The sequence below is a fragment of the Delphinapterus leucas genome, chromosome 17 (assembly GCF_059928025.1).
Source record: "Delphinapterus leucas isolate spDelLeu-1000000601 "Yukka" chromosome 17, BTC_Dleu_Yukka2, whole genome shotgun sequence".
NCBI lineage: Eukaryota > Metazoa > Chordata > Mammalia > Artiodactyla > Monodontidae > Delphinapterus > Delphinapterus leucas.
In genome coordinates, this window is record NC_143145.1 from 73,897,650 (window position 1) to 73,923,383 (window position 25,734).

The 25,734-nt window shown below is 38.2% G+C and overlaps 1 protein-coding gene across 8 annotated transcripts in view; it reads right to left on the reverse strand.

The window, feature by feature from the left end:
* The window catches only part of SGK3 (serum/glucocorticoid regulated kinase family member 3), a 111,334-nt gene that overhangs the window by 64,500 nt on the left and 21,100 nt on the right, over positions 1-25,734 (reverse strand). The window contains exon 1 of one of the 8 annotated variants that reach the window (XM_089899060.1): positions 1-25,734. This exon is cut by the window's right edge and continues 2,517 nt beyond it. The exons of 4 other annotated variants lie outside the window; for them this stretch is intronic. In XM_089899060.1, coding sequence (XP_089755186.1) covers positions 1-510 — 510 coding nt within the window. In that variant the 5' untranslated portion in view covers positions 511-25,734. 3 more of the 8 variants (XM_089899059.1, XM_022595265.3, XM_089899066.1) reach the window with 3 other exon arrangements.

Here is a 25,734-nt window from a genome sequence, read left to right on the forward strand (position 1 = left end):
CTTCGGGGACCCACGCCCGGCGTGTGGCGAGCGGGAAGCGCCGCCACAGCTGCGCCACACTCCACCGGGTTCCACGCCGCGCCTCCCGCCCCCAGCGGCGCGCGCCGCGCTCGCTGCCCGGGCCAGACCTCCGGGCCTCGACCCCTGCGGCAGGGCCCGCCCCCACCAATCAACGGCGCCGTCTGGGCCGTTGGCCCCGCCCAAAGCGTGGAGGCAGGGCTTTTGCTCACTCAGCTCCGCCCCCGGCTCGCTCCGGGGTCTGTGCTTCCGAGAGGAGCTGTAGGCAAGGGTGCCCCTGGGAACGGCCTGCGGGTGTGTGACCCCGAGGGAGGAAGGGCTGGATGCAAGCAGAGGGAAGGGATAAAAGGAGAGAGACAGCCGTTGGGGTAAGAGGAAGAAAGGCTTGGGAAGGGGAAGAGAAGCCACTCTCCCCGGGTTCCAGCTAAGGTGTAGGACTGGGTGAGACATCTTAAAATAACGGCGTTCACTTAGGGCACTGACTAATCTCATTGTCTTCGGGCAGGGCAGGAGTCACACACGGATTCTGGGTTCCATGCGTGAGAAGTCACAGGGAATGGGGTTTAGAGGGGCAAAGAAAGGAAGTAATTCCTTTACTGATCTCCACCACACAGCCTCTTTGTTTTAAAAATTGTGGAAAGGACTCCCAGTAAGAATCCTCACTCCAGACTTAAATAAACGTTAATCATTCCCTCTCCCTTCAAACAGCTCCCCTCATACAACTTTTCAAGAGAGCAGACCTGAGTTTGTCATTAATGCCCATAGGGTACGACTGCAAGGTTTGCGACGGCGTGTATGGATAGAGAAAAAAATCAGACTACTGGAAAGGAATTATCTTAACTATTAATTTATTTGATTTGGGAAGGTGAAAAACGATTTGAGGAATCAAGTCAATAACTAATTGAATTATGGTGGGGTAAACACAAGACTCACTTTGCCAGCAAGCAGGATTGATACACAGTAACCTTTGCTAGAAGAATTTCAGAAAATAATGCCAAGAGGCCAGCCTAGCTGTGTGGCCTGAAGGAAAGTCACAATAAGGAAGTCCTCGATTTCCTTATCTGTAAAATGAAGAGATTAGGCCAGGTGCCCTCATGATCTCTAAATGCCCTTCCTCACTCCACGTCATCCTGCCAGGTTCAACAATTAAAGGAGGAGGACCACAGGGAAAGCGCTGTCCAGTCGGGAGCCACACAGAGAAATCGGGAATTTTTAGAAAAAGCCTCAGGGATCTCTGGTATCATTTCATTCAAGCTCTCCTCTCTGACTTTTCTATTTGTAATAATAATAACACTCTCCTCCTAGCTCAAAACTTCAGGCTCTTTTTCCCACTCAATCCTCACATTTAGTCACTAGGTCTTTGGTTTTCTCCAAAGAGAGAAAACCAAAGAAAACCATTTCTCTTCAATGACCCTTCTCATTTTCACTGTCATCTCTGTGCAAAGTACAAATTCAAAGAACTCAGAATCTTGCATCTGACCCCTACCTACTTTTTCTACCTAATCTCCAACCACTCTCTGTGTACACATTTGTCTGACAGACTGTCTCCTCACTGTACAGTATCCACAATGTAGAGCCAACAATCCTGCCGCTGCCGCTGCAAACTTAACAGCCACTGCTTCTCCACTCAGAATACCTCTCCTCAGTCCTAGCTACCTGTTGGGACTATGATAGCTCAGCTCAGGGACCTCTCTATGCAATAAAACTGCTATAATGCTTAGAATCTGTACTGCTCCACTTGGCACTTAGCAAGAACTACCTTGTTTTGTTTTCTCTCTTATTTATCATATTTATCTTCAAAACTAAACCATAAGCTACTCACTGGATGTGCCCAGGTTCCAGCCAATCCAGGAAGAAAAAGCTATTTTCAATATCTCAAAAACCCTAAAAGAAATTATATGTTCATCAGCAATTAGGCTATCCAGGTTACCCACAACAGCAAGATTCTCTGTTTTTGTCTGAAATTTTACTGAAGTAACACCAATTACTTCAAGCGAACCAAAGCTTTGATGGATAGTTATATGTGACTGATTCAAAAAACAGGAAAATAAGTTATTAAATAAGATTTGTTTTGAAGACTAAATCTTTGAGATTCATGGAGGTACATAAAAATAAAAAGTAACCTACCCATTCTTTGTCACCCCATTGCCCAAACAGGTGATAAACCCATAGTAAGTGCTTAAAAATATATTCATCTGACTATGGTTATTTTCCATTTTCCTTAAGTCCCCTCTCTCCCTTGCTGTAATTAAAATACTGGTCTTTTCTTTTTCATGCAGATAAAATAGTTGGAGTTTCCCCTTCTAATTCCAAATAAACTTTCAAGAATAAGATAAACAAGAATCACTCAGTACTTCTTGGAGTTGGACTAGAAAGGTTTTTAGTGTTCCAGAAATAAACCCTCGATTCACAGTAAATTGCCTGTGTTAGGGGGCCCTACATACTATTAAGCTCTTTAGAAAGTAAAATTTCCTTAACTGCAACCTTGCCGAAATGACACAAGTAGAAGCAGAACCAAGTTTGCAGAATGACTAGCAAGTAAGAGTGAAAACTGATTTGCAATCTATCAATGGCTCCTTGTGTTTTGAAAATGTCACTGGCATGTTTAAAGGAAGCCCCAGAGCTCTGAGGTCTGGCCCAAACAATCTATAAATCACTAGTCACAGCAAACCTTTCTAATATTCTGGAGATTTAAGAAGTATTAAATAGGCAGACTAAACAATAGTCACACTTCATTTTACAGAGTGGTTATACCAGAGGCTTTTGGTTAAAGACTCTTGGAACTTTTCCTCTCCTCAAAGTGTGAGGTGACTATTAAGAATAGAGCCTTGAGGGAACTTCTGAATCCAGCCAAGATGGAGTAACAAGAACCATATTTGCCCTCCCACCTAAACCAACAACAACAAAAATGAGCCAGACAAAATAAATAAAACAACACTTTTTAAGATATTAGATGTCATGCAGTAAAGGAGAGTGATCCCTCAGGGATGGGAAATGAAGAAGGTTTACCCCAGCTTACTACCTTCAGAGACATTACAGGCCATGACATAGGAAAGGGGAATCGCAGGAGAGCCCAGCAGATTCCCTGAGCTGAGGAGACGGAGCTGTGAGTTCAGGGAGAACAAGATGGTTGGAGTTCACAGGACAAAGTATGGGAGACATAACAACAGAGGATCCCAGAGATCTGCAAAGGGTCCTCCTCCTCAAGAATTCAACAGAGTTGATCGTGCATGCATGTGAGGAAACTACCCAAGGCTGAGGAAAGAACAAACCATTGAAAGCATGAGAAGGAACAGTACTGGGCACTCGCAGAGGGACAGGAATAGTGGCTGTTCACACCAGGCTGACTAGAAAACCTCCCAATTCAATGCGGAGAGTACTCAGAAAGGTCTTGCCTTAGTACTGGTTAGGCCTAGGCCTAGACTGGTTAGTTAGGCCTAGACTAAATGCTGCTTGGATGCCACCAAAAAAATAAAAGATCTGAAAGGATCAAACTATTTTAAAGCAATTTAACTGCATCTGAAGTTAAAATGCAAACATCTTTACAGGAATACAAAAATATTCAGCACCCAACAAGATAAAATTCACAATATCTGCCATTCAATCAAATATTACAAGGCACAGCAAGAGGCAGGAAAATATGACCCATAATGAGGAGAAAAACCAATCACTGAAACTAACCAACAACTGACACAGATGTTAGAACTAGCAGACAAGGACATTAAAACAGTTATTACAATGGTAATATACTTAAAAAATTAAGTAGAGACAAGGAAGGTAAAAATTTTCTAAACCCAACTTCTACAGATGAAAACAATCTCTGAGGTGAATAATACATTGGGTGGGATTAACAGAAGAGTAGACATTGAAAAGGAAAGGATTGGTGAGCTTGAAGACACACAACGGAAACTTTCCAAAATGAACTATACAGAAAAAAAGAAAAGAGAATCAATGAGCCATGGGACAAGTTCAAGCAGCCAAATATAATTGTAATTAGAGTCCCTGAAGGAGGGTTGGGGAAGGAGATCAGAAAAGACGTGTGAAGAAATATGACTGGTATTTTTCAAAATTTGACGAAAATTATTAACCCACAGATTTGACAAGCTCAATTAACCGAAACATTAGGAACATGAAGAAAACTATACCAAGACATTTCATAATGAAATAATTAAAAACTTGTCAGTGATAAAGCAAAAATCTTAACAGCAGCCAGAGGAAAAAAGGCAGACTATGTATGGAGGAACAAAGGCAAAAATGACAGCAGATTTCTTGTAAGGAATAGTTCAAGGAAAAGATAGTGGAGCAACATCTTTGAAATACTGAACAAAAAAATTGTAAGCCTAGAATTCTATACCTAGCAAAAACATCTTTCAAACCTGAAGGAAATACAAAGATTTTTTTCAGACATATAAAAAAAAAAGCCAAAGAATTCATAACCAGCAGACCCACACTACAAGAAATGTTAAAGCAAGTCCATCAGACAGAAGGAAAATGATTCCAGGTTTCTGGAAGTATAGATGTGCACTAGGAATGAAGAACACTGGGAATACAGGTGATAAGAACACTGGGAATACAGGTTTCCCCTGCTATCCAAAAGTAGAGTCTTCCTATGAAAGCTTTCATAACCCAAAATGGTGTAAAACTAAGTCAAAACGATATTTAGAAAGAACAACACCGAACGACTTAAACTGCCTGATATTATAAAGACATAGTAAAGCTATAGTAATCAAGACAATGTGATCATTAGAACACACAAATAGATAATTACAACAGAATAGACAGTGAAATAGAGCTTTGTGACCTTCGAAAGAGAAATTGCCTGAAGTATCACAACCACTCAAAAATAAGACTTAAATCCAGGTCTCCAACTTTAATTCCTGAGCTCTTTTCACTGTAACTGCCTTTCTTATCCAAGCTCATGTCTTCAATTTTCATCTCCATACAGTTGGCCACAATACATTTACCTGAAGCATGACCTCTTTCCCAACTCTAGTTCCAAATTTCCAGCTACCTGCTAAATATCTCCCCGCCAAAATAAATAAATTCATAGTTTTCCCTTCAAGCATATTCTATTAATATTACCTCCTAATTAGTACCTAATTCTATTAATAGTACCTCCTTTTACCAAGTCATACAAGTTCAAAACCTTGATTCTTCTGGGACTTCTCCCTAGATCTTCCCTCCCTTTCCCATTTAGGTTCTCAGAGCCTTTGATAATTTTTTTTTCTTTTTTTCTTTGTTTTGGCCACACCATGTGGCTTGTGGGATCTTAGTTCCCCAACCAGGGATCAAACCCGGGACCACAGCTGTGAAAGCACCGAGTCTTAACCACCGGACTGCCAAGGAATTCCCGATAATTTTGTTTTCTTAGGCTAGAATAGGCTAACTCCTTATCATTCAGGTCTTAATTAAACAGCTGTCCCTTAGACAGCCCTCTCCTATCTAAAGAAGGCCTTCCTCTGTTATCTCTATCATAGTAGCTTGTTCATTTTCTTCATACAGCATTGATCACAGTTTGCTCTTTATTTCACTGTTTACTGTTCCACTGTACCTGCCCCATTAGAGTGCAAGGTCTATGAAAGCAAAATAACATATCCATTTGTTCACTATAGCATCCTTAGTGCCTAGAGCATATAATGATGGGGTGCAAATCATTAAGTGAATGAAGAGATTTGTTTCAAGTCTGACTCCACAATCTCTCTGGCACTTGTCCCTCTTCACTCCCACAGTTTAGGTCCAAGCCATCCTGTTGTGCTAATTTTCTAATGGTCTCCTAGTGTCCTCTCTTGTTCTTTTCCTATTCATGTTGTAAAATGCTGTCTAAGGAGAATTCTAGTCATGTCATTTTCTCTGTTCAAAAATCTTTAATAATTGTAATGTAATCTCTATCAAAACTCCAAAAGCCTTGTTTTGCAGGAATGGAAAAACCGATCCTCAAATTCATATAGATTTTCAAAGGGCCCTATATAGCCAAAACAATATTGAATAAGAACAAGGTCTCACACTTCCTGATTTCAAAATTTATCACAAAGCTATAATAATCAAAACAGTGTGGTTCTAGCATAAGGATAGATCTATAGACCACTGGGATAGAATTGAGTTAATAAATAGACCTATACATCTATAGCCCACTAATTTTCAACAAAGGGTGCCAAGATCACTCAATGGGAAAAGGATAGTCTCTTCAAATGGTGCTTGGCCAACTGGGTATTCGCACGCAAAAGAATGAAACTGGACTCCTACTTCACAACATATACAAAAATTAACTGAAGATGGATCAATGAACTAAAAGAGTTAAAACTATAAACTCTTGGAAACACAGGGATGAATTTTCACAACCTTGGATCTGGCAATGGATTCTTAGATATGACACCAAAAGCAGGAGCAATAAAAGAAAAAATAGATAAACTGGACTTCACCAAAATTAAAAATGTTTGTGAATCAAAGGTCATTATTAGGAAATTAAAATGACAACCTATAGAGTGAGAGCATATAACTGCAAATCATATATCTGATAAGAGTCTAATATCCAGAGTAAAGAACTTGTACAACTCAACAACAAAAAGATAAATAACACAATTAAAAAGTGGGCAAAGGACCTGAATAGACATTTCTCCCAAGAAGATATATAAATGACCAAAAAGGACATAAAAAGATGTTCAACATCATTAGTCATTAGGGAAATGCAAATCAAAACCACAAAGAGATACCACTTCACACGCACTAGGATAGCAATAATCAAACAAGTAGAAACTAAGTATTGGTGAGGATGTGGAGAAATTAGAACCCTCATACATTGTTGGTAGAAAAGTAAAATGGTGCAGCTGCTGTGGAAAACAATTTGGCAGTTGTTCAAAAAGTTAAACAAAGAATTACCATAGGACCCAGCAATTTCACACCTAGATATATACCCCAAAGAACTGAAAACAGGTACCCAAATAAATATTTATATATGTATGTGAATAGCAGCATTATTCAAAACAGCCAAAAGATGGAAACAACCAAACGCCCATCAACACAGACAAATTGTGATACAAATACTCGATGGAATACTATTCAGTCATAAAAAGGAATGAAGTGCTGATGCATGCTACAATGTGGATGAACCTCGAAAACACTGGGCTAAGTCAAAGAAGTTAGACATGAGAGTTTACATCCTGAATGAATCCACTTACATGAAATATTCAGAATAGGTAGATTCAAAGAAACAGAAAGCAGATTGGTAGTTGTTAGGGACTGAGGGGATGAGAGAATGGGCAATAACTGTTCAATGGATATGGGGTTTAATTTGGGGGTGACAATAATTTTTTAAAAAATTTTTATTGGAGTATAGTTGATTTACAAGGTTGTGTTAGTTTCAGCTGTACAGCAAAGTGAATCAGTTACACATATGAATATATCCACTTTTTTTTTTAACATTCTTTTCCCGTATGGGCCATTACAGAGTATTGAGTAGAGTTCCCTGTGCTATACAGCAGGTTCTTATTAGTTATCTATTTTATATATAGTAGTGTGTATATGTCAATCCCAATCTCCTAATTTATCCCTCCCTCCCCTTATCCCCTGGTAACCATAAGTTTGTTTCCTACATCTGTGACTCTACTTCTGTTTTGTAAATAAGTTTATTTGTACCCTTCTTTTTAGATTCCACATATAAGTGATATCATATATTTGTCTTTCTCTGACTTACTTCACTCAGTATGACAATCTCTAGGTCCATCCATGTTGCTGCAAATGGCATTTTTCATCCTTTTTTATGGCTGAGTAATATTCCATTGTATATATGTACCACATCTTCTTTATCCATTCCTCACTTGATGGACATTTACTTTGCTTCAATGTCCTGGCTATTGTAAATAGTGCTGCAATGAACATCGGAGTGCATGTATCTTTTCAAATTATGGTTTTCTCTGGGTGTATGCCCAGGAGTGGGATTGCTGGGTCATATGGTAGTTCTATTTTTAGTTTTTTAAGGACTGAGGATGACAATTATGTTTAAAACTAGACAGAAGTAGTGGTTGCACAACACTATCAATAAATATACTAAATATCACTGAATTGTGCACTTTAAAATGGTTAACTTTATGCTATATGAATTTCACCTTAATTTTTAAAAAAACACCTTAACAATGATGACTGAATAAGATCTTATCAGCCTAGCCTCCTAGATCCTCTATATTCTGACCATCATATGACCTTACTTCCCCTTCATGTACCCAGTGCTCCAAGCAAAACGAGTCCTTTCCTTTACATGCAACACAGACTTCATTTCTCTGCATATGTAAGTCCAACTGATCTTTCAAGGCATTATTCAACTATAAGCTCCTTTAAGATTTTCTCATACTTTAAAAAAAAAAAAAGATTTTCTCATTCTTTTTGTGGGGATACTCTCTTTCCTGTAAGTTTTTATGAGCATTTTATCTGCACCTCTTGTTTTCTAACTCAGAGTATTTATTTATATCTATATATCCTCTATTAGCCAGTAATTGCCAGCAAGATCCATATGTGATTCGTCCTCTTATTCCCAGGCTCCTTAGGATACGCTTACACAGAGCAGACACCTAAAAAGTTATTGAAGGAAAAAGATGAATAGAAAATGAATTTCTGCATATGAATCCTCTTGGCTTTCATTATAGGACTAGAGGTATGTTTTATATTTTGTATCTGTGAATATATTTGACTCTAGAATGTCTAAAACACTTTGAAAATCGCATGGGGTAATATTACAATTTCCTGATGAAATGGTTATAAAAATATTTCTGAACACTAATATAACTAGAATTACTTGTATCCTTGACAATAATTGCTAATGTTAACAGTACAAGTCATAATAATAATAGCTAACAGTTCTATAGCACATATGTGCCACACTCTCCAAGCACTTTATATATACGGATCCTCACAATAAGCCTATCAGCTATATAGAATTATCACCCCATTTTACAGGTGAAGAAACAACTACAAAGTCAAAAAACATGTCCAAATGTCACTTAGCTAGTAATTGGTAGGCTTGGGATTAGAACCCAGGTACTTTGGTTCCAGAATCTATGCTCTTAACCACTATGCTCTATCACCTCTCTACAATAAGTTTTACTGTGCCTAATAAAATGTCTTTGAAAGGTCAATGAGTACCCAAGAAAACATTTCCTGATATTACAGAGCAGGTTAATGTGAAACTTTCACTGTTTTCCCAGACTTTGTGTTTGAAATTTTGAGATGACTAATAACTTTTAGAAATAAACTTGATTTCACTATACTGAAAGTATAATGACTAAGAAACAAAGTTGAAGCAGGGACACAATGTAACACACAATTAAAGATATAATAATGAATGAACTATAATAAAGGAACACAATGAAAGTATAAATACAACAATGGGACTGTAGACCTGAAATATAAAGGAGCCTGAAAATTTCATAAAGAAAGTCTTCTGATAATATAATTTTTAAAATGTGAATTTCTGTATCTCAAATTCCAATATAATTCTTATGTAAAACAGTGCTTATATATCTTTTTGCTTAAATGCATGTTGGTTTACATACATATTAATGTTATAGTGAACGGACCTAACTCTATAAAAGAGAATTGGTAACCTATGATGTAATTATATTCAAGTCTCATATAGCAGTGGACCAAAGAAAATAAAATTTGATATACAACAATTAGAGGTTGTTCATCTTAGAGAGGAAATAAAATCTTTGAATTTGACATCCAATTTAATCATTTTTCTCAAGCCTCAAAAGTCTTTTCTATTAATCTTGTATGCAGAAAATCATCTTATTAATAAGGTACTGAGTAATTTTATTTGACACTGGAATTTGGAAGAGGCCTTTGGGTTTAAATTTGTCTGAAATGATTTATATGATATGGTCAGTAACTTTTAATCCACGATTTATTACCCATATTTCGTTTAAAATGCTGCCTAATTCACATTCCATTAATTGACACGGAGATTACAAGGACATTTTTATGCATTCCTTTGTACGCTAAGGGGGGACATTATTTTCCACCTTATTTTCATGATTCAATAGACTATGTCATAAATAGGTAAAGTTTTTTTGTTTTTTTCCAGTATGGATCCCAGAGTTCAGCACTAACAGCTTCATTCATATGAATTTACCTTTTAAGATTTTTTTTAAATTAATTAATTTATTTATGGCTGTGTTGGGTCTTCATTTCTGTGCGAGGGCTTTCTCTAGTTGTGGCAAGCGGAGGCCACTCTTCATCGCGGTGCGCGGGCCTCTCATTATCGCGGCCTCTCCCGTTGCGGAGCACAGGCTCCAGACGCGCAGGCTCAGTAACTGTGGCTCATGGGCCCCGCTGCTCCGCGGCATGTGGGATCTTCCCAGATCAGGGCTCGAACCCGTGTCCCCTGCATTGGCAGGCAGAGTCTCAACCACTGCACCACCAGGGAAGCCCAACCTTCTAAGATTTTATTGTAAGTTCACCTTTTACCTAATTAAAACACTTGCAAGCTCTCTTCCTTTGTAATTTTTCTCTATTCATACCAAATTTACATCACAATAACATATTTTTTAATAATAGAGTAAGAGAAACATTAAAAAGGTGATGCAACATCCCAAGTCATTTACAGACAATGAGGAAAAAAGGGAAGAAGAGAAAGACGACTATTCCTGATTCTAATTCCTTGGTCTGATATAATGATTTATAAATTACTAATTATTGATTTAGCTAATATCTGCATTAACTGAAGACTAACATTTTATTTGGCAAAGAGTATAATAAAAATTCAATTTAATTTAGTAAGTACTGATTACCTAAGATGCACACTGCTCTCCACTGGGCCCTATGTATAGTACATTAAGTGTATAAAATTTAAAAATCTTTTAATCCCACCATCTATTGTTGATAGAACAAGAAACAAATGTTATTAAATATATAAGTTAGGGGGCTTCCCTGGTGGCGCAGTGGTTGAGAGTCCGCCTGCCGATGCAGGGGACACGGGTTTGTGCCCCGGTCCGGGAAGATCCCACATGCCGTAGAGCGGCTGGGCCCCGTGAGCCATGGCCGCTGAGCCTGCGCGTCCGGAGCCTGTGTTCCGCAATGGGAGAGGCCACAACAGTGAGAGGCCCGCGTACCGAAAAAAAAAAAAAAAAATATATATATATATATATATATATATATAAGTTATAGAGTGACCAATGGAGTACTTAAAAACGGTGATCTTACTACAGTGATGGGAGGAGGGCGTGCTGAGTGAGCTCAAGTCTCATGTATTATATGTAATTGTAGTTCAAGGATAATGTTCAAAGTTGACAAAAATCAAGAAAGGTATACGTTCATTATTTAGAGATATAGGAAAATATAATAGCAAGTAAAAGCAAAGAAGATTAAAAATGGCTCCTTCTCAAAATTAACCAGAGAGACCTAACTAAGCTGATTAGAGGAATTACTTCAAGTGACTTCAAAACCAAGCACATTTCTAGTAGGAAAAACCCTGAGGATAAAAGAAACAAACAAACAAAAACTTTAAACTCTATTCAAGTAATCATATTGGTGGGATAAATAAAATGAGTAATTATCTTCGTGTCTTTAAGAACCAAGAATTTTGTTGTGGGAGAAAAGAGGTATAGATGGTTTTTTTAAAAAAACCAAAAAAACCTACAGTACTGAATTTCAGTTGGAAGTAACATTATATTTTGTATTTTACCTTTAATATAATATATACATATATATGTATCAATATTACCCAGCTCTGGCACAGAAAAGGCCTAAAATCAATGACCATTCCAGTAAGTGAGCACCACCTGCACCTGGAGAGTGGTCTCTAAATACTTCCCGCTAAAATGAATTAGGGCTCCTTGTAGAATTGGTTGATGTGGAGCTGGGGCAGGAAATGTACAAAATGAGCCTGGAATGTCTTAACTTCCTTAATCACTGGTATGATATCAATGATTACTCGAGTCACATCAAAGTCTTCGGAGGCCAACTCAAAGAGTTAACCAAAGATGGGAAAATAGAGCCTAAAAAAGAATAATGACTATGATGAACTGAAACACACTGAATGTTAAATCCAGGAGTTTACAGAGATACTAAAAAATACAAAACAAACCTCATGGATTACATTTGAGTGATGCTAAGGAAATAAATCATTTTTTTTGAAAACTGGTAAATAAAGGGTAAAAAAATCAAGCCTTTATCATGCCTTTCCAATATAAACTGTACCCCAAGTTAACCAAAGAGTTGATGAGGGGAAGTTTTTCTTTACAGAATTTCAGCTAATGAATAAAGAAGAACAGAATTTAACTACCACCATTTTGTAACTCCTAATGAATTAATGCATCGAGGCAATGATCATCAATAGCGGCTCACCTCATAAAAGAAGAACCAGCCAGACATTTTATACCTCCTGATGGAAAAACACACCAGCATTCATGAAGTATTCTTGCCAAAAATTCTGAACCCAAATCTCACAAATTATTAGCTCTAACTTCCACTGTATAGGCAATTCAGGGATCAGAGGTACATGATAAATGATATTTCAGGGAACCAATCAATAAAATTTAGTGGAAAATTCTATAGGACAAAGGACCTTGTTTCTTCATTACACAAATTGTGAAAGAAAAAAGTAAGGCAAAAAACATAGATTAAAAGACTTAACATTGTAAAACAACTATACCCCAATAAAAAATTTTTTTAATTTAAAAAAAGACTTAAAACGATACATCAACTACCAATTCTAATGTATGCATATTATTTAGATCGTGATTGGACTAAACAAACTGAAAAAATTATGAGGCAATTGGGGAAATTTAAACATCTGATTAAGAAATCATTGTATTTTTTTCTTTTAGGTATGATGATGTTATTGTGTTATGTTTTTTAAAGAGTTTATATTTTAGAGATAACACTGAAATGTTTATGGATGAAATGGCTTGATGTCTCAGATTTGCCTCAAAATTACATATATGATGGCGAGGGAGCGATTAGCTGAAATAAGATTCAGTCATAAGCAGATAATAGTTGAAACTGGGCAACATGTTTATGGAAGCTAATTATACTATTCAGACTAGTTTTGTATATGTTTGAATTTTCCTATAATAAAAAGGGTTTTTTCCTTAAAATAGTGTTTGCTTCAGAGGAATGGTGAGGTGAGAGACTTGCTTTTTCATTATAAGCCTTCCTGTACTATTTTAAAAAAAATTTTAGATACATGCATATATTTCATGTCTAAGGAAAGAGTCCTATCAATAACGTAGGAAATACCCATACAGGGCTTCCCTGGTGGCCCAGTGGTTGAGAGTCCGCCTGCCAATGCAGGGGACATGGGTTCGTGCCCTGGTCCGGGAAGATCCCACGTGCCGCGGTGCGGCTGGGCCCGTGAGCCATGGCCGCTGAGCCTGCGCATCCGGAGCCTGTGCTCCGCAATGGGAGAGGCCACAACAGTGAGAGGCCCGTGTACGGCAAAAAAAAAAAAAAAAAAGAAATACGCGTACATTAAAAATTTAACCAGTCCATGATGATTTAGTTTTAAACTGAATGGTATACACCAGGAGTTTTCAAAGTATAGTCTATGGGACCCCTGGAAGGTGCTAAGATCCTTTCAAGCTATTCTCATAAAACACTAAGATGTTATTTGCCTTTTTCACTGTGTTGACATTTGCACTGATGGTGCAAAAGCAATATAGCAGCTAGAACTGCTGATGCCCCTGCATGAATCAAGGCAGTCACACTGCCGTACTAGCATGCACTGTATTCTCTACTGTCACTCATTTGCAGTTTAAAGAGAAAAAAGCCAAGTTCATTTAAGGATGTCCTTGACAGCACAGTAAAAATTATTAATTTTATTAAATCTCAAGCTTTGAGTACAGTTCTGTGACAAAATGGGAAGTATGCATAAAGCACTCTGCTGTACACCAAAGTCTAATGACGGTCTGGAGGGAATGCCAGTCCCTGCATGATTGTTGGAGTTCAAAAAGCTGAACTAGCTGCTTTTACATAGAACACCGTTTCTACTCAAAAGGACAACTGACAAACGATAATATTTGCCAAACTTGGGTACTTGGCAGACATCTTCTTGGAAATGAACAAAGTAAGCCTATCACATCAAGGAAAACAACTCAATGTATTTGTTGGCAATGATAAAAATTCAAGCTCTCAAGTAAAACTTAAGAGTTTTGGAAAATTTGTTTCTGCCACTATGAGCTTGACTGCTTCTCTTCTCTGAAAGATTTTTTTGATGCACTCAGTTGGTGATACTAACAAATATGATTTTAAAACTACTGTTAAAATGAAATGTATCAACATTTGGAAGATCTTCATAAATCAATCAGTAAACCATATTTTCCAAATGACTAATGCATGAAGTTACAAAACCATGCATGCATCAAAGATCTATTCAAAATGTAAGAGGACTGTAGTGGGTGGAATGGTGGCCCCCAAAAGGATCACGAGATGAGATCATCTGGATCATCCACGTGAGCCCTAAATCCAATGGCAACTGTCCTTAAAAGAGACAGAAGAGAAGACACTGAGACACACAGAGGAGAAGGTCCTGTGAAGACGGAGGCAGATGAACACCAGAGGTAAGGAACGACTGTCCTCTAGAGTCCTTGAGGGAGAATAGCCCTGTTGATACCTTGATTTCAGACTTCTAGCCTGCAAACTGTGAGATATTAAATTTCTGTTGTTTTAAGCCACCCAGTTTGTGTTAATTTGTTACAGCAGCCCTAGGAAACGAATACAATGACCATTGGATTTTAATGTAACTGAGTACAAGTGTATTGATATGGATTCAGAGCCCACGCTACAGCTAATCTTGAAGAAACTACCACTTGCCAACTCTTGGTATAGTACCAAAGAAGAATCTCCACATTTTTCTGAAAAGGCTACTAAAATATCCCTGCTTTTTCTCACTACATATTTTTGTGAGGCCTGATTTTTACACATACTTCAATCAAAACATATTGCAACAGTTTGAATGAGGAAGCAGGTATAAGGGTCCAGCTGTCTCCTATCAAAAAGATATGAAATGTATAAAATGATGCTAATCTAATTTTTTTAGTTTTGGGAAAAACTTATTTTTCATTAAAAATATGTGTTTAATATGCAATGGGATTATCTTTAAAAAAGTTTTTTAATTTCTCAGTTTTAACTTCTTACATAGTAGATATTGATAACCCACATAAATACTAACTCCTTGGGCTCCTCAATAATTTTTAAGAGTGTAAGTGGTTCTGAGACCTTCCTGTGAAAACCACTGGTTTATACAATCAGCAAAAGAGGACAAACTAGGGGCCTGAGAAGTCAGAGAGGTATCATGTATGTAAGATTTTGGCTATTTTGAACTACATATTGGACTTTCAGCGGCAGGAGGAAGGCTGAGAAAGGTTCTTTTGTCAAAAGAACACCGCCAGTATGTAATGCACCTAGAAGCAGGTCTATGCATGATAAGGCCAGGGGAGAGTGGGCCTCAATAAATATGTAATTTTACATATCCAGATTAGTATTACCTTTTTTTAAAAATTAATTTATTTTACTTTTGGGTCTTCGTTGCTGTGCACAGGCTTTCTCTAGTTGCAGCGAGCAGGGGCTACTCTTTGTGGCGGTGGCTTCTCTTTGTTGTGGTGGCTTCTCTTGTTGCAGAGCACAGGCTCTAGGCACTTGGGCTTCAGTAGTTGTGGCATGCGGGCTCAGTAGTTGTGGCGCACAGGCTTAGTTGCTCCGCAGCATGTGGGATCTTCCCAGACCAGGGCTCGAACCCGTGTCCCCTGCATTGGCAGGTGGATTCTTAACCACTGCGCCACCAGCGAAGCCCAAGTATTATCATTTTAAAACAGTAGATGCATGACTGTTTAAGAACTCTTCATTTACCTTTGGAAATATGTGACTTGAAAAGATGTTTGATTTTGTAAATGTGGGTGACATGCTAGTCTCCTTATTCCTTATGCTGCAAGTAGATGGAGTGAGTCCTTTTAAATACTGAACCAGCCAACCGCAGTCCTCCCCAAGTCTCCCTACGTTCACTCCACCTGAACCCTCACACAGCTACTTTTTGCTTGGTGTATTAGTCAGCTAGGGCTGCCATTACGAAGTACCACAGATGGGGTGGCTTAAACAACAGAGATTTATTTTCTCACAATTATGGAGGCTAGAAGTCCAAGATCAAGGTGTCTGCAGGGTTGGTGGCTTCTGAGGCCTCTCTCCATGGCTTGTAGGCAGATATCTTCTCCCCGTGTCTTCACATAGTCCTCGCTGTGTGTGTGTCTGTGTCCTAATTTCTTCTTCTTATAAGGACACCAGCCATATTGGGTTAGTGCCCACCCTAATGATCTCATTTAGCCTAAATTACCTCTTTAAAAATAGCCTATCTTCAAATACACTCACGTTCTGAGGTCCTGGGGGTTAGGACTTCAACATATGAATTGGGCAGGATACACTTCAGTCCACAAAACTTGGCTAACTCCTACTCACCCTTTGGGAATCAGCCTGAATCATACTTCTTCAGAGAAGCTGTCCTTGACTCTGGACTTATGTTAGGGCCCTTGTTACACTTAAATAGCATCCAATACTTATCCTACATATCATTTATCACACAAATGTAATTAAACACACAGTATAATTGTTTTATTACTGTCTCTCCTGCCAAACTCTAAGCACTGCGGGGCAGGGGCTGTGCGTGCCTGACATCCCAGGGTTGCTCAGTGAGTGAGTCAGGGAATGCTGTGTGTCACAGCATAGAGCATTTCATCAGTTAAAGCTCTAGGTCTACAAGGCTGCCTGGGAAGTATTCTGAGTACTGAGGCAGCTGCCATCCATAATGTACCAGCAAATCAGTAATCTTGGTGGTAAAGTCTCCCTGGCTTTTAATCCCACTGGAGCGCTAGGGTAAGGGGGTGCAGACTTAACCCTAGCTCTGGCTCAGTCATTAACTAGCAATATAAAATATGATGCAATGTTCCTTCACTTTGCTTTATCTCTCATTCCTCATCTGTAAATGCAGAAATTATCTAAAGTCAAAACCTGTCACAATTTACACAGAAAACCCCTGATCGCTGAATATCCCAAAGATACAAACCAACTCTGCCCCATGCTACTGGGGGCCCTGTCTGCTTTTGATGGGAAGGTCAACCCCAGCTTTTAACAGCCAATTCTACCGAAGCTCTGGGAGACCCATCTCCAGGCTTGTGAAGTTTTCTCTCACGCTAATCAAACAAAGCTTTAAGGAGTCACTACCACTTTCCAAATCTTCAGGGTCTCCAAGGAGTTGGAGGAGTTCAGGGGGTTGTAAGTCTAGGGCCACAATGAATAATGGTCTTGCAACTTGGTTAGGAATCTAGAAGTGATATCTACGACTTCCAGGGGAAAATGCATTTGAATTCAGAAAACCAGAATACAAATGAATGTCTAGAATACTTCTGGAGTATGGACAAGGGGTGGGATCACATTCTTTCCTTTTATTTTATTTTGAAGTCAGGAAAGTATGTAAGGTACGGAAAAGTCTCAGCAATTTAGAGTCTTTAGCTGTCCTCTCCTACACATTGCCTAACCATGTATCTTGACTACCCATGTGACTCACCTGGCGATAATAACACCACAGAGGTTGTTGTGAGTGTCACGTGAAGTCACATGTGGAAATGTATTAAGTACATAGGTAAAGAATGAAGGGCTCCATAGAACCTACAGAATTCTGGCTTCTGCCTCTTAGGAACTATGTAGCCTTGGGCGGGTATTAATTTCTTTGTGCCTCAGTTTCCTCATCTGTAAAATGGAGATAATAACAGTAGCTATCTCATTTTTTTTTTTTTTGCTTTACACGGGCCTCTCACTGTTGTGGCCTCTCCCGTTGTGGAGCACAGGCTCCGGACGCGCAAGCTCAGCAGCCATGGCTCACGGGCCCAGCTGCTCCGCGGCATGTGGGATCTTCCCGGCCCGGGGCACGAACTCGTGTACCCCTGCATCGGCAGGCGGACTCTCAACCACTACGCCACCAGGGAAGCCCAACAGTACCTATCTCTTGTGGCTGTTGTGATAAGTTTGTAAGATACTTAGTGCTTGGAACAAAGGAAGCATTGAGTAAACGTTAGCTATTTCCTTTAATGCTTTGTAATTCTCAGAGCTTTTCCACATTCAACCATCTCAAAAACCTGTGATTTCCCACTCTCCTCAACCTTCTCACCCCTCTTTCTTCTCTCCCTCCCTCAGCACTGTCCCAGTCTCACTGAAAACAGAGAGAACACCAGACTTTACCTCTTTCAACACCCCTACTCCCTGAACCGCTGTAGTGGGAGCACCTGGGGTTTCTTCCCCAGGCCCTGCAGTAGCGTCCCCTTACCTTTCTAGAAAAAGCTACTTGTGTTTCTCTAAAAACCAAATGCTGCACGCTTTCTCTGCCTAAAATGTTCCCCCCTCTCCTCCCCACCCCCTGGGGAGTTGGACTTGGGTTAACTCCTACTCCTTCTCTGGAGTCATTACACCGTCTCCGTGACAACTTTCTGACCATCTTCTGCAAACTGGGGAGTGTCCCCTATGTCTATTTTTTTACAACCTCAGAACCTAGCAGAGCTGAGCCATGTAGAGTAACCAATTGCTCCTGTTTGCCTGGGACTGTCCTGGTTTTAACATTGAAAGTCCTGCATCCCAGGAAACCCTGCAGTCCCAGGTGGTCACCCTACTTCACACTCACCAAGTTTTACTGAATTAACACAGCCCACACTTGTTGTCTTCTCTTCCTCTTCCACTGTTCACTCTTCCACCCATTGTCATCAGCTTCCACCCGCCACCTCCCCAAACTGCTTTCATACATAGCACAGTAGTCTCCTCATGGACAAATCTACTGACACTTTATAGTCCCTCATGGACTGACCTCTCAATAAATAAGATTTAATAACCAGAGATTATTCATATGGTATACCTGTTTTATCTTATAGGAAAGCAAGCCAGTATTAAAATATCCACCTTTACAATGGAATACTACTCAGCCATAAAAAATAATGAAATAATGCCACTTGCAGCAACATGGATGGACTTAGAGATTATCATACTAAGTGAAGTAAATCAGAAAGAGAAAGACAAACACCATATGATATAACTTATATGTGGAATCTAAAATATGACACAAATGAACTTATCTACGAAACAGAAACAGACTCACAGATATAGAAAACTAACTTATGGTTACCAAAAGGGAAGGGGGGCAGGGATAAATTAGGAGTTTGGGATTATCAGATACAAACTATTATATATAAAATAAACAACAAGGACCTATTGAATAGAACAGGGAACTCTATTCAATATCTTGTAATAAATTATAATGAAAAAGAATATATATGTATGTATAACTGAATCACTTTGCTGTACACAAGAAACTAACACAACATTGTAAATCAACTATACTTCTATTAAAAAATAGTAATAATAAAGTAAAAAATAAAATATCCACATTTATTGTTTGCGTATACGTGGAGTCAAGGCACCATCTTACATGTTGTTTACATAGTTCTAAATGTCATGCCATACTTATGATTATATAAATATAATCACACAAAAAAAGCTCAATGATTGTTAAATGTTTTCTAAATAAGAAGTTTCCAGAAGTCATGACTCATGGAATTAAAAAAAAATTACTTGAAGTAATAAGAAAAGCAGTTCTCCTTTTTCATGAAATCCAAACAAGAAAACAGGATGGTATTTTAGGAAACTCGTAATTAATGATTTTTCTTTTTCTTTTAAGCTCTGAAAATATAAGTATAAAAATGACCTAGAAAAATGAATAAGTAAAGAAGTACTTAAATTTATTGAGTATTTATTTTTAATCAAAGAACAAGATTTTTAAAATATCTTAATAGTGGAGGCTTTCCCTCACCCCTTTTTAAGACTAAATGTGAACCAACCCTTATCAAAGAAAGATGCCTGCGAATTGCCTATGTGCATATTCCTCTCTCCCACTGAACTCTGCCTACTTCTATGAGGGCAAGATTGGATCTTGTTTCTTACTGCATCTCTAGCACTTAGATAAACAGGTGGCTGGCCCAAGCAAGGGCAAAAATAAATGTCTTAAGTAGGGAGGTAGGGAGGAAGGGAAGAAACCTAAAAGAAGGTGAATTTTAGACAGTTGTAAAACAAGGACTTTTCAGAAGAGAGGGCATTACGTCAGAAATGCACAAAATTTCATTTGTAAAACATTCCCAGATGTATACAAAGGAAAGCACGGGCAATAAACACTAATTGTAAAGTTGACCATTATGATAGCTATTATTGATTCATCTTTTCTTGAATTTGTATAATTTCCAATATCACAGTGAAAAATTACTTCAGCATCTTATAGTCCATCTTACTTCCAAACAGTAGAATATGTATTGGGATTCAAAACAGGCTGAATGAATAGAAAATTCCTTTTTTTGTCCAAAATCAATAAGTCCAGGGGCTTCCCTGGTGGCGCAGTGGTTGAGAGTCCGCCTGCCGATGCAGGGGACACGGGTTCGTGCCCCGGTCTGGGAGGATCCCACATGCCGCGGAGCGGCTGGGCCCGCGAGACATGGCCGCTGAGACTGCGCGTCCGGAGCCTGTGCTCCGCATTGGGAGAGGCCACAACAGTGAGATGCCCGCGTACCGCAAAAAAAAGAAGTCTGAAGGCAATTTTTTCACTTTTCATTTTCAGACATTTACACATACCCCCCCCCAAAAAAAACTACTTCCAGGCAGTGGCTGATATTCAGTTATTCAGTTGACATACACCAGTAGAGTCATCCTGTTTTGTACATATTCAATAAAAGTTAGCCATTATTATTAATATTACACTCTGACTTCTGAAATTGACTATCTATATTTTTATCTTATATTTATATATCTATATCTCCATTTCTATGTATAAACATATCTAAATAATCTGGAATGCCTCACTTCCTGACCTTTCTGAATAAATCAATTATCTATAAATAATTTCAAAAGCAAACAATTTTCCTAGAAAAATGCTAAAATTGATGCAAAATTATCAAACCACTGATTTGAAATAAATTATCTCAATCTCAAATCCTCCTTAAATTCAAAGAAAAGCAAATGGGTTTTTCATGAAATTCAGAGATGAAGCAATTTACCTTGCACTTCCACTTTTGTTCATGTGCAATAAGGACCATGTATAAGAAGTCAGTGTTTGTACTAGCCAAAAAACTAGCAATGACCCAAAAGTCCATCAAGAGAAGAACAGATAACTAAATTGTGGAACAGTCATATAATGAGATATTATACAGAAGTGAAAATTAATGCACTACATCTGCATACATCAACATGGGTGAATGTCATCAATGTTACTTTACTATGTTAAAAGTAAGTATCAGGAGAAATTATTCCATTTGTATAAGTTTCAAAAATGAAAAAATTCAACAATTAGGGAAAAATACAAATGTTGCAAAAACTAGTTTTATAATAAGTCAAGGGAATAATAAATACAAAGTTTTGTCATGGTTACTTGTGGGGTGGAGGGTGGTGAACTGAATTGGGGAAGTGCACATGGGGAATCTAACGTATTGCTAATATTCTGTTTCTTAAACTGGGTGATAGATACATGAGTATTTGTTTGGTTGTTATTCTCTACACTATGTACATATGCTATGAATTGTCTCTTATATGTGTTTAAAAATACGTTAAAAAAAGGAATGAACAGTTTACAAAAAATATTTTAAACAATGCAAATCTAAGTCCACTATATCCCTAGAATATTAAATCTTTTATTTTTTTTAAATAAAAAAAGCATACATGGAGATTTTTAGTTTAATAAAAAATGGATCTATAAAGCTATATAGTATTTACCTTCAAAATTTAGAATAAGTCTTCCAAATGCAAGGAACAGCCCAGTAATAAAAATAATTTTTCTAACAGATGAAACATCAAATTTTGCCAATTTAGTTATATGGTAACCAAAGGTAACTAATTTCAGAAAGTATATTAAAAAATAATATTCTGAATAATACAAAATGGATCCATCCCTTACTCCATATTTTCTTCACCATTCTCTCATATGAGCGTTTATGCAACTAGAATACTTAGTGAGAGTATCACTGGAAATAATTAATAGCAAAGTCAGAAATCCCTAATGGCCAACTCTGACATGATGGGTTTCAAATTGATGAGTCTACCATCTTTGTAAAAGTAACCCAGACAAATTGATGACAATAGTATGTAGGCAGTTTTCACAATTAAAATTGATGAGCGTGCTCTGTCTACTTGTCAGAGTAGAGAGTTTATTGATCTTAAAATCAGTGGTGTTAGAGGAAAATGCAAGTCAGGGCAGGGCTGGACTGATCCTATAGGTCCCTAGCGTGAGTGGGCATTAAGTCAGGTCCAGGAGGATCGTGATTCTGGTGATGCCAGTAACAGTCTGGACAAAACATGCCCCATAGGCAGGATGAGCCCAGCATATTTATAGTACAGTAACAATAAAAAGGAAGAATCTATCAAGGCTTGACATATTCATAAATTTTCCTTGGTAATACCCAAAGCCTAAGTAGCTTGGCAAATAAATTATTCCCAAAATTTACAGTTCCCTCCACCAGTTCACCATTGTTTTTATAGGTTGCTAATTCAGCACAGACGGGATCAACTCTTTAGAAAGCTCTGAGCACAAATAAATACTACTTTAGTGGCAGTGGTTTTCGGAATTTACCAAAACTATCTCCAAATTAAATCTCCTAAGAATTAGTAAAAGAAAGGAGCTGTATTATATAACTTCCAACTGGTAGTTTTGACTCAGCAGAACATCCTGAGTAAGTAGGATGCAAGTAGGAGGAAAAGGCACTGTGCTAGATGCTTTACATACCTCAACAGAATGAGCTACCATTGATGGAGGCAAGCCCCGTGCTAAGGACTTCACATGCATTCACTCATGGAATCTCTATAAGGAAACCTTATGAACTCCATTTTACAGATGGGGAAAATGAAATATTAAGTAATTTGTTCAAATTCACGTAGCAAATGGCAGTGCTGGCACTCAAGTCCAACACTTATGCTTGTGTTCTACCTGCCATGTTATGCTGTAAAACACACTGCATTAATTTTTGATAAAGACTGAGCAAATCAAACATATTTTTAAAAAACTGAATTGCTAAGTGGCTAAAAGTTTAAAAGATAAGAGGCTTTTTAGCTTTATCCTAAAACAGCACACATGTCAAAGAATGTGTGGAAAACAGCATGCCAATGAATACTTACACAAAGATTTCATCTTCATAAATGCATTAACATTGATTAATTAGGTCTCAACATACCCATGTTGGAGAAACATCAGCATATCCCTTCCATTTTTAATGATGTATACAGAGGAACTTGTAAACTGAAAAGTTCAGGAAAGAACTCTTGTTTTAAAATGTTGGCATACAGAAGTTTCACCTCTTCCTCTCAGAAGTCATCTCAAAACAGGGAAAACACAAAACACAACAAAAACGCCATCCTACATGAAGCAGAAAGCCTGTGGATGAGTGGGAAATGGGTGCAGTGGCAGAAGGTGAAACCTGAGAGCCTGAAAGGGGACACTAGGTAGGAGCCAGCTGACCTAACCTTTAGGTCCCGAGAACAGGCTCAGGCTTTGGGGCAACAGGCAGGAAACGAGAGGCTTCTTATGTGGGAAAACTGTATGGTCCTGAGAAGAGGGGCTGCTGATGAAATCTGTGATGGTCTCTACCTTTAACAAGTTCTACCAAGATACACAGAACTTTTATTCTGTTTTTAATATATTCTTTTAGTGTCCTACTCTTAAATAATTATCAGGCACTTAAGGAAACCTCTAACATAAAGGACCAACATTAAAAAAAATAAATAACTAGACTACATTAAAAACAGAAAATAGAATGCTAGGAGTAGACAAAAGGTTTTCATCTACCGAAAAAAAAAAAAAAACCACTTCATAGAGACAGAAGATATTATATGAAAGATTTTTTTTAAATAAAATAATCTTAAAAAGCACAATTAGAGAATAATAAAGAGCTCTTGGAAAGTGATAATGACAGCAAAAACAAAAAATTCAATGGAAAGGTTGGAAGAAAGTTGAGGGATTCTTATAGAAAGTAAAACAAAAATACCAAGAGACGGACAACAGGAAAACAGGTAATAAATTTAGAGACCAATCCAGAAGATCATACTAATCAAAGATCTACAAAGAGAAAACAGTGATAATGAAATTCGCAAAGAAATTTTTTTCTGAGACATGAACAACACAAATTCCAGATTTAAAAGGTACATTGAGGGGGGACTTCCCTGGCAGTCCAGTGGTTAAGACTCTACGCTTCCATTGCAGGGAGTGCAGGGTCGATCCCTGGTAGGGGAACTAGGATCCCACAGGCCACAGGGCATGGCCAAAAAAAAAAGGTACATTGAGTACCTAGCACAATGGCTGAAGAGAGGTACCTCCTAAGGCAGATCATTGTACAATTTCATTACAGAAGGTACCAAAAGATCTTAAGAGCTTCCAGAAAGGAAGAAGAAGTTCCCATACAAAAGTTCAGGAGTAAGAATGGCATGGCTTCTTAATACCAACCGTAAAAACTAGAAGACAGTGGAGCAATGCTTTTAAAAGTCTGAGGGAAAACAATTTTCAACCAGAAAATTCTTATAGCCCGCCAAACTATCACTCAATTGTGAAGGGAGAATATAGGCATTTTCAGATTTCATGTACTCCTTTTCAGCAAGCTACTGGACTATGTGCTCTACCAAAATAACAGAATAAACCAAAAAAGAGGCAGCAAGGGATCCAGCCCAGGTAAGAGAGGCGAAGAGAATTCCCAGAATGACAGCTGTGTGGTAGCAGTCCAGATGGGAACTGGAGTACAGAGGACTCCTAGAGGAAATTTCCAGAGGGGAAAATGGAGATTCCAATCTGCTAGACTGAACTGTATGGGAAATTCTATGTCAAGGCTGCTTCCTAGGATTTAGGAAGAATTAGAGAAAAGTTCAAAGAAAATCAACACTTATGATGAACAAAATACCCTAGATACTATATATAAAGTGGAGAGGGTGGAGAATATTTAGAGCCTGAGTGAGAAATCCATGTCCTAAAGTAATATATAATCTAATTGGAGAGTTAATTCATAGATAAGATGTGAACCAGTGTTTTTCAAACTTTTTTGACCAAGAGATAGCTCTTAGTATGATGAGCCAGCACACTCATATATATCTATTACTGCAACAAAAGTACCACAGAACAAAAGCATTACCTCTTCTTATATACAACATATTTTGACATTTTCTCTTCTGGTCTATTTTATTCCAGGTTTTAAGTGATGGTCACAACCCACTAAATTGGCTTCACGAGTCTCTAGTTGGTTGCAACCCACATTTTTAAAGCACTGCAAGAGACTATGGTATGTTTTATTAAAAAGAAAAAAGAAACACTCTAGAAGGAGTAGAGAACTGCAGGAGGCAAGAAAGATAATAAGAAACCAGAGACTTGATAGAAGAAGTGTGTGAACCGAGCTTTCTAGAAAGCAACATAGTTTGACGAGCAGTGAAAGGGAAGAAGGTTATGCCAGGTGAAGGGAAGGTAATAAAGACTTAAAATCAGGAAAACATAGGATGTGCTAAAGGTATGGCAGAGCAAAGGCTAAGTCTGGATGAAGGAGAGAAGTAGAAAATAGAGATAGAGAGGTAGGTTGGAGACTAATCACAAAAGGCTTGAACACTATGCTAAGGAGTCATGTGATTCTAATTGCAATGGAGATCCAAGCGGCGGATCCAAGGAAGTGCTCCAAGCACTGGGGAGGCTGGTGGCGG